The sequence below is a fragment of the Sturnira hondurensis genome, unplaced genomic scaffold, assembly GCF_014824575.4.
Source record: "Sturnira hondurensis isolate 20B ecotype Veracruz unplaced genomic scaffold, ASM1482457v3 Scaffold0011940, whole genome shotgun sequence".
NCBI classification, from domain to species: domain Eukaryota; kingdom Metazoa; phylum Chordata; class Mammalia; order Chiroptera; family Phyllostomidae; genus Sturnira; species Sturnira hondurensis.
The window spans coordinates 1-10,054 of record NW_028084571.1 but is presented as its reverse complement, the minus strand read 5'-3'; the positions used below and the strand labels follow the sequence as shown (position 1 = coordinate 10,054).

Here is a 10,054-nt window from a genome sequence, read left to right as displayed (position 1 = left end):
TGTTATAAAAGGGAAACACGCAGAGTCCACGTGTGATGGAACTGCGTGGAATCCTGACCTCTGTGGGGGGCACATGGGCCTGCACATGGGAGAGAAGGCCCTAGCCGTGGTCGGTGTGGCTCAGTGGGTCGGAGCATCATCCTCTAATCATAAGGTTGTGGGTTTGATACCCAGTCCGGGTGCGTACGGGAGGCAACCAACCAGTACTTCTCTCTCTCATTGATGTTTCTCTCTCTCCCTTCCCCTCTGTTCCTCAAAGACATGAAAAATATATCCTTAGGTGAATGAATGAATGAGTAAGTAAATAAAATAAAGTGCATAAGAAGAAATCCAGAAGCTCACACTCCCAAGCACAAGCAGGGGGACCCAAATTTTCAAAAATATGCAGGGATTTCATCAAACACTTTCCCCCAAATGAAAAGATGATCTGTGAAAACAGGCACCTGAAAATCTGCTCATCGTCACAAGTCACTAAGGCGAGGAAAATGACAGACTGATAGACAGGCACACACACCACGTGGAACAGGAAGAAAATGGGGAAAGGGGTGCATGACACGGGGTCAGGTAAGACAGGGTCAGCTGCTCTGGAGGGATGACACAGAACATGACTAAGGGGGACAAACCCAGATTTCACTAGAGTGATAGACGGAGACAGGGGGTGACAGTCTGAGAGATGCAGAATGTGCCAATGGAAGGGGACAGCTCACCATACAATCTCACTTTCGGCCCAGGCTTCCTGTCACACCCTCAGCCACATTTCCTGCAGCTGCCTCCAAGGGCATATCCCGGGACCTGTGTCAGCTGCTCCCTGGGTTGATTGTCAAGAGCTCAGCAGGCTTTAATTATTCTCCTAATATGCCAGTGACACTGTGTGATGTCCATTCCGGAGATCCCAGCTTGAAGTCCTGGGATGAATCCCACAGTCATGAGACAGGACTGGCCTGCCCCTGCTCAGGTGAGTGCCCAGCCTTGCTGCTCACCTGCCTGTGAGCAGGAGTCAGATCACTGAGGTCCACGCAGCTGCCCCAGGTTGACTCTATAGTGTCAGTGTGAGGGGAAGGTTCTGGTGTTTCAGTTCCCTGGGAAGTTAGCAGAATATCAACCCATCCACTAATCCTGTCTCCACCCCCCTGTAAATGCAGTTGAGGCCATTGACCCACGGGGCAGAGACTGACGGTAGGAGGTCATCAATGTATTTTCTACCTCAACATTCCCATCCTCCATGTCCCAGTGGACATTGTCTTGGCCTGTCCCTAGAAACTTCCATGGGCAGATGTGGAGCTTTCCCTGGCACCACAAGCTGAGAATCTGCCACAGCTGGAGGAGCCAGCCCATGCTCCATGTGGGTCCTGCCCCAGACCTCCCCACAGGCACCCCCTTCCCTCTCGGACACAGCTCTGCTCCCTCATTGTGGTCAGGTCTCTGAGCTGCCTCCACTGAGGGACAAATGCTTCCCATGGAACCTCAGTCCTGACAGGACTCCTTCTTCACTCCCAGGTGCCCTGAGTCAATACAGTCACTGTTCCCATTTCCAAGGTCACCCCTGGAACGCCAAGGTCTGCATTCCTTCCTTGAGAAGAGCTCTGAGATAGATGCAAAGGCCAGATGGCGCCTGTGGTTGAGGTCATTTCAGCTTAGCCACATGCTCTGGGTCATGTTTCTGTCTGGGCTGCTCAGGTCTCTCCCAGAGTCCTGCCTACAGCCCTGTATTGGAGGGAAGAGGACATTGCTTTGTGAAAATGACCTACATTGTGACCATATGTGACTGTCCCAAGGGGTGACTGGGGGAGGAAGTACAAGACGATGGGATTTGCAGGGGAAGATGTAAATGTCTCAGGGTCCTGGGCGAGGACAGGGAGCAGCTTAGCTGAGGTCCTTGTGGGGGAAGGGGGATGGAGGTTTGNTGATACATGCAATGCCATTGATGAGGAAATGTGATGAATGAATAACCAATCACAAAAAGGTACATTTTGTAGAATTCTTTATACACAATTTTTCAAAGGACACAACTTAAGATATGGAGGACCAGGTGATGGCTGCAGGGCTGAGGGGCAGGGGAAGGGTCTGGGTGGGAGGAGGTGGGTGTTATAAAAGGGAAACACGCAGAGTCCACGTGTGATGGAACTGCGTGGAATCCTGACCTCTGTGGGAGGCACATGGGCCTGCACATGGGAGAGAAGGCCCTAGCTGTGGTCGGTGTGGCTCAGTGGGTCGGAGCATCATCCTCTAATCATAAGGTTGTGGGTTTGATGCCCAGTCTGGGAGTCTACGGGAGGCAACCAACCAGTGCTTCTCTCTCTCATTGATGTTTCTCTCTCTCCCTTCCCCTCTGTTCTTCAAAGACATGAAAAATATATCCCTGGGTGAATGAATGAATGAGTAAGTAAATAAAATAAAGTGCATAAGAAGAAATCCAGAAGCTCACACTCCCAAGCACAAGCAGGGGGACCCAAATTTTCAAAAATATGCAGGGATTTCATCAAACACTTTCCCCAAAACGAAAAGATGATCTGTGAAAACAGGCACCTGAAAATCTGCTCATCGTCACAAGTCACTAAGGCGAGGAAAATGACAGACAGATAGACAGACACACACACCACGTGGAACAGCAAGAAAATGGGGAAGGGGGTGCATGACACGGGGTCAGGTAAGACGGGGTCAGCTGCTCTGGGGGGATGACACAGAACATGACTAAGGGGGACAAACCCAGATTTCACCAGAGTGACAGACACAGGGTGGCAGTCTGAGAGACGCAGAATGTGCTGAGGGGACAGCTCACTACACACTCTCACTTTCTGCCCAGCCTGCCTGTCACACCCTCAGCCACATCTCCTGCAGCTGCCTCCAAGGGCATATCCCGGGACCTGTGTCAGCTGCTCCCTGGGTTGATTGTCAAGAGCTCAGCAGGCTTTAATTATTCTCCTAATATGCCAGTGACACTGTGTGATGTCCATTCCGGAGATCCCAGCTTGAAGTCCTGGGATGAATCCCACAGTCATGAGACAGGACTGGCCTGACGCTGCTCAGGTGAGTGCCCAGCCTTGCTGCTCACCTGCCTGTGAGCAGGGACCAGACCACTGTGGTCCACACAGCTGCCCCAGGTTGACTCTAAGGTGTCGGTGTGAGTGGAAGGTTCTGGTGTTTCAGTACCCTGGGAAGTTAGCAGAATATCAACCCATCCGCTAATCCTGTCTCCACCCCCCTGTAAATGCAGGTGAGGCCAGTGACCCACCAGGCAGAGACTGGAGGTAGGAGGTCGTCAATGTATTTTCCACCTCAACATTCCCATCCTCCATGTCCCAGTGGACATTGTCTTGGCCTGTCCCTAGAAATTTCCATGGCCAGATGTGGAGCTTTCCTTGGCACCACAAGCTGAGAACCTGCCACAGCTGGAGGAGCCAGCCCATGCTCCATGTGGGTCCTGCCCCAGACCTCCCCACAGGCACCCCCTTCCCTCTCGGACACAGCTCTGCTCCCTCATTGTGGTCAGGTCTCTGAGCTGCCTCCACTGAGGGACAAATGCTTCCCATGGAACCTCAGTCCTGACAGGACTCCTTCTTCACTCCCAGGTGTCCTGAGTCAATACAGTCACTGTTCCCATTTCCAAGGTCACCCCTGGAACACCAAGGTCTACATTCCTTCCTTGAGAAGAACTCTGAGATAGATGCAAAGGCCAGATGGCACCTGTGGTTGAGGTCATTTCAGCTTAGCCACAGGCTCTGGGTCATGTTTCTGTCTGGGCTGCTCAGGTCTCTCCCAGAGTCCTGCCTACAGCCCTGTATTGGAGGGAAGAGGACCTTGCTTTGTGAAAATGACCTACATTGTGACCATATGTGACTGTCCCAAGGTGTGACTGGGGGAAGAAGTATAGGATGATGGGATTTGCAGGGGAAGATGTAAATGTCTCAGGGTCCTGGGCAAGGACAGGGAGCAGCTTAGCTGAGGTCCTTGTGGGGGAAGGAGACGGAGGTTTGGGCCTCACTTCCCTTCTGTCTGTGTCACTGTGGCTTCTGTGAAAAGGCCGTCCTGTGCATGGCTCTCACCACAGATATACTCAGCCTCGTCCTCAGACTGGAGGTTGGAGATGGTCAAGTAGCGGTCAGCCCCAGAGCTGGACCCTGAGAACCGATCGGGGATTCCATCTCCATTGCTGTGACTTCCATCACTCTTAATGTACATCAAATACCGAGGGCCATTTCCTAGTCTCTTATGATACCAGTGAATGGTGTAGGTGCTGTACTCACTGCTGAGGGAGCAGGTGAGCTGGGCCCAGGCTCCCAGGGAGGCAGAAGCAGACGGGGACTGGGTTAGCACAGGCAGAGCACGGAGACCTGCAAACACAAAACACAGGATGATGCCCAATGTACCCAGACTGGACTGATGCCCCTCGGAACTGTGCTTGGAAGGAAACTACTGGGGAGTGGGACCCCTGAGTGCCCAGGGATGCCCTGACCTGTGGAGAAAACCAGGGGCAGGAGGTAGAAGGGAGCCCAGTCCATGGTGGGAGGTGCTTCCAGGAGCTCTGCCCTGAGGCTGCCCAGCTGGCCTTGGCCTCTCCAAGCCCCTGCCTTATCCTCTGTCCTTGCAGCTGAAGAGGGAGAAGCATGAATGCAAATCTGTCTCAGATCTTGTCTCAACCCCAAGCCTGACGACCTCCTGCTGGTAATTTCCTGAGGTCAGAGGAAGGACCAGGTGTTGGTTTCATTAAGAGTTGATTTTACCCAATAAAACTGTCTTCAAAGGAGCATCAGTCACACCCTTTGCACTGAGCAGAGCCCAGGGGACTTGCACTATCAGAGTTCCCAAGGCAAGACCCACAGTGCCCCCTGGTGTCCCCAGGATGAATGTCATTCTGCATGTGAGTAGCTCAACCCATTGACTACTTTGGAGGCCTTAATAGGCACCATACAGTTGGTGAGTGTTTTATATGCACCCCCTCACCAGATATCTTAATTATCCAACATGATCCTTGTGCTGAAGGCACCTTCCAATGATCAGGGAGCCGACCTTGTGAGTGTATGTTTTTCCCAGAGTCCCCCAGACAGTGATGAATCAAGTCTCCAATCCAGGAGACAGACATCAGAGCCTGACCTGTGAATCCCCTCCCTGTCTGGCCCCTCTCCATGTCCCTTATTCTGCTCCTCTCCCATCCCAGGTCCCAGCCTCCTGACTCCCTGTGTCCCGGCCCTGCCTTCTGTGTGCAGGTGCAATGGCCCCCTGAGTCTGCTCTCACGGGCGCTCGGATCTCCACGGTGTTGGAATCTGTGTTTCCCAGTGAAACCCGGGTCTCTGTGCACAGAGGTGGGGACACGCCCACCATGGCAGACAACACAACGAGACATTAAGGTTCAGCTTGGGATCCTCAGGAGAATTAGAATTCCTTTTATAACATTGCCAAGGCCATTGAGTTTAGATGACTGTCAAATAGGAAGAGAAATATTTTAATATTAATAAATGTGATTGGCAATGTGCATTGTTACCTAGGATCTCCAATAAATGCATTTATTTTCACTCCAGTGCTGCTGAGAATATAATGGAATTAATTCGCCTGGGAAATGCTGGAGGCATTGTGCATGGTGCAGCCCTGCAGTGGCTCATGTGCACAGACAGACAGACAGACCCCTGACTCACTCCTGGAGTTTGGTCTGATAGACAGTGGAGAGGGGACCAGGCTCTAGTGCCTGACACAGGCCCCCCACTGTCCCCAGCTGAGGTGACCACAGCAGCTCCTCTCTGCCCTTCCCACCCTGGGGCTTCCACTCCTCACGATCACACCTTAGGGTCCCCATGGGCCCCTCTGGCCACTCCTGCAGGCCAGTGCTCACACCTGGGCCTTGGGTCTCCTGACCACCTGGGAGGTCACCCGTGAGTGCCGTCCTGGGAGATTTCACCTTCAAACCATGATCTGTGCTTGTGAGTTAGGGAAATGTGTGCCCATGTGGGGAATACCCAGTGACCCAGATCAATAAAACCCACGGATCACCCTCCCTCCCTCTAGATCTCTGCAGAGAATATAACCTGTGACTTGTATTGATGTTCACGGAAATGATCTGCCCACTGAAGGGGTTTCATGTACCAACCACTATTTACAAAAGCATATAGACTGTGTCATTCATTACACTAGTAATAAAAGTGTGCTCCATGGCTCAGAATCATGTTTGAAATTGTACTTGTATTTAGTATCAGGTCTTTGAGGAGAGAAGTAGTGTGGGCATGTGACATAATACCTGCCCTTGTTCCGTCCTGAGTATTTCTGGTTGAGGTGGGGAGTGGGGCAGACAGTCCTCCCAAAGGAGGTTCTACTTACAGAATCCATTCTCCATTGCCCCCTGCTGGCTGTGATTGCATACTGCAGGGTAGTGACATTGTCTCCCACGTGCACGCCAACAAAGACATGTCACTCTTCTGACCTGCTGTGACCAATGTGGTGTCCACAAGCCACATGCACCTACTGAGGATGAAATGTGGGTGTCCCAGTGGAGAGGTGTTGTACGTGGAAGTGCTCACCAGATTTTAAGATTCATTATAAAAGAAGGTAAAATTATCAATATATCAATATTTCATTTATATTGTAGTATTTTCCACTAATGTAGTTAAACACAACATATCATGGAAGTTAGTCCCACCTGTGTTCTCTCCTCCAGCTGTCACTAGGCCTGAGTCGCACTCAGGGAAAGTGCTGAACTGGGGGGCCCTTCCCATCACCATCCTGCTTCTGAGTGAGGGCGGAGCTGAGAGCAGCCAGGGGCCTCCAGCTGCAGTGGGAGGGCGCGTGGGACCTGACTGGGGACCAGGGGCATCTCACAGTGTCCGCTGCACTGGTTGGCTCCATTCAGAGTCCTGGGCGGCTATGAGGCTGAGGCTTTAGGAGCTCAGTGGAGCCTGCAGCTCTGGGGATGCATCCAGAACATGTCACCAAGGAGCTGCCCAGTCACCGTGATGCAGAATTTCAAGACAGTTGACTCTGGACATAGGACTCTGCCAGGAGTCCTTTTGTCAGTCACTAGTACTGGAAGTGACACTGTGACAGAGACACACCAGGACAGCGCAGTTCTGCAAGCCCTGAATCCACTCTTGACCCACCCTCTGCACAGCTGCCTGAGGCTGGGAGGAGGGGTCACCGGGAGACCTGAGAATTGTGACCTGGGCCAAACATGCTGATGACTTTACCCAGAATCCTCATGGGACCAGAGGAGAGTGTGACCCAAAGGTTTTTTTGTCACCCTTCTCATCTGTGGGTATCACTGTGAGTCAATGCCAGCTGCCCCCACTGCTATCAGCTACTGCACAGTAGTAGTCAGCCTCATCCTGGGCCTGGGCCTCGCTGATGGTCAGGGTGGCCGTGTTCCCTGAGTTGGCACCTGAGAATCGGTCAGGGATCCCTGAGGGCCGCTTGCTATCACTATAGATGACGGTTACAGGGGCTTGGCCGGGCTTCTGCTGCTGCCAGGAAGTATATTTACTTCCAATGTTGTTTCCCCCACAGGTGATCCTGACCGACTGTCCCAGCTGCACTGACACTGAGGATGGCTGTGTCAGCTCATAGGAGGCCACAGAGCCTGCAAGAGAGAAAAGGAGGGTTACATTCCAGCTGAGAGGCTCATCATGTGAAAATCCCTACCTGCCTGACCTGCACTGAGCTCCTGGCAGTATCAGGGCCCCCTGTGCCCCAGCTCATCAGTCTCAGCCTCAGGCAGCCCCGCCTCCCCCTGCAGGATGAGCATCCTGTCCCACAGGTGGCTCTCTGCTCAGCCAGAGTCTGGGTCAGGCTTCTCCAGATCCCTGGGGCTGGAGGTGGGTGGGAACCAGGGCCCAGCACCTGTGCAGTGAACAAGGAGGCTGAGGAGGAGCGGGGTCCAGGCCATGGTGAAGGTGCCAGCTTCTGCTCCCTGAGGCCCCAGGCTGGGCAGCTTTCCCCCCAGGCCTCTCTTATCCCCTTGCTGGAGGGAGAGCTACTGGGTATGCAAATCAGCCAGGGCTCAGGGGTGCTGCCTGAGGAGCTGGGAGATTCCTGATGGGGGTTCAGCCTGGGAGACACTGGGAAGGGTGGGGCGGTCTTTGCAGACCCCACCTCATTCCCCGGGGTTTCTGGTTCATCCCCTGGTACCACAGACTGGGGCTGCTATCTCCACCCCAGACTGTCTCATGGCCTCACTCCTGGGTGGACTGGGACACAGTAGAGCTCAGAGGTGACATCTCTCTGCATGTCTGAACCCATTATAGAGCATTAACTGTAGTGGTGATGATAGGAGCCTGAGGTCCAAGCAGGGTCCCACCCAAGTGACAGTGTGTGAGCATCGGAGCCTGAATGGCATTCCCACCTTGCTCAGGGCTCATGGGGAACTTGGAGTCTCTGAGATGCTGTCAGTTTGTATTCTGTTATAGCTCCAGAGACTGATTGTAGGTACACCAGTGTCCCGATTGTGTGTCAGTGACAGGGTCAGCTCCAGTGCTAGAAAAGTTGTGATGGTTACAGAATGTTACCATGAAAAAAGTGGGCTGGACAGAAATGAATTACCGGAACCTGAGGTGGAAAATCAGGCCAATTCTACAAGAACCCAATCTGAGTGAGTCAGTCAGAATGTTACACCTTCTGTGTCAAAAGTGATACTGTTGAAAAGTTACTGCTCTTTCTACAGGTGTGAGAGGTGGCTAATAACACCCCTTTTTTTACCACAATTAAATTATTTTCATTATGAATGAAGAGACACTTGGTTTCAAAAATAAATGGTAATAATCTCCCTGCATGGTAGAACTCCTCATGCCCAGGCCCTCCCAGTCTCCAGGAGGCTTTGCCAGGTGATCTCTGCTGCCCCCTGGTGGCCTCCCCACACTGGTTGCTGGAGGAGCAGGTGTGTGCTCTGTCCAGGTTTAGAGTCTGAACCCACTGCTCAGGTGGTGACTCCCTGATCCATAGACTGGGAGTCCTGGGGGTGGGGATTGCTGTTCTCTCCATAACCATCACTGGCCTCAAACCAGGCACAAGTGGCTCAGATCACCCCTAAAAGTACGAAGAGACTCATTGGGAAGATGAGGGGGTGGGGGCAAGTGAAGCATCTCTGACACATCCCTTGGATGGCTGTGTGATGCTGGGGCTTGCATGGGGGACACTGAGTTTGTAGCTCAGTGTGCAACTGAGGTTTTTTTTTGTCAGCTGGCTGTTTTCCTAAGAAGTTTAGCTCTGTACAGGAAAGAAATAGACTATGTGTAGCTCCTGTCCCCTTGGTCTTGGGTGTGACAGCTGAGCTGAAACAGCCACGCTGAGCTCCGTCTGCAACAAGAAGGAGAGCAGAGGCTCCCCTGGAGAGATGTCGGTAAAGAAAGTGAGAGACATGAGGACCTCACTTCTTCCGGGGCCCCAGACGTGTTTCTGCAGGAAGAAAAGGGGCTCCTGTCTGCCCATGTCTCTTACTGTCCTGTGTGTGTTTACATTAAAAACGTTCTCACTAATGAGGAAAATAATTAATAAAAGTCAATGAATCAGTCAAGTAAGCAATCAACAGAAATGATTACAGGGGAATAACTGTGCAGTTCTTATAGCATTCAAGTAACTAGTTGAGATCAGACAAGAATGGACAGGGTGGTCCTGTGTGGGGAGAGGCTAGAGGGGTCTCTCGGAGGGGACCCTGAAGCTGCCATCAGGGTGGGAAGAGGGAGCAGGAGGAGGAAGTGAGTGTGGGGACAGCAGGGTCAGTGCCCTGGAGGCAGGGTGTGGTCTGTCTGAGCAGGAAGGACAGTGAGAAACTAAGGTGGTTATGGAACAAACCAGGTTGACCCAATGTGACGTGAGTCTGCAATATTAAAGGATGAGGGGCAGCACTGATGTCACACTGAGCACACATACCTCACTCAGGAGTCAGAGCAGCTGAAGGGGGACCCAGTGGAGGGACAAGCCACTGCCCTGTGACCCCTGTCCTGTGTCAGCGAGGTGAGTGAGCAGGTGACCCACAAGGGCTGTCACTACACAGGGGCTGCCTCTTCCCTTCTGCTTTGCACAGGACTTCACACGGGACCTTCTGTCCTGATTCAGAGAATTCTGACAACACATCACTCC

General features: G+C 52.5%; 2 gene segments (V, D, J or C); both read right to left on the bottom strand.

The window, feature by feature from the left end:
* Window positions 1–3,723: 3,723 nt before the first annotated feature.
* Window positions 3,724–4,586, bottom strand: LOC118996958 (immunoglobulin lambda variable 4-3-like). The segment is given in 3 exon segments: window positions 3,724–3,776; window positions 4,044–4,331; window positions 4,454–4,586. Coding segments are annotated over 3 exon segments (342 nt in total).
* A 2,665-nt stretch (window positions 4,587–7,251) lies between these two features.
* Window positions 7,252–7,865, bottom strand: LOC118996957 (immunoglobulin lambda variable 3-9-like). The segment is given in 2 exon segments: window positions 7,252–7,559; window positions 7,820–7,865. Coding segments are annotated over 2 exon segments (354 nt in total).
* Window positions 7,866–10,054: the final 2,189 nt, after the last annotated feature.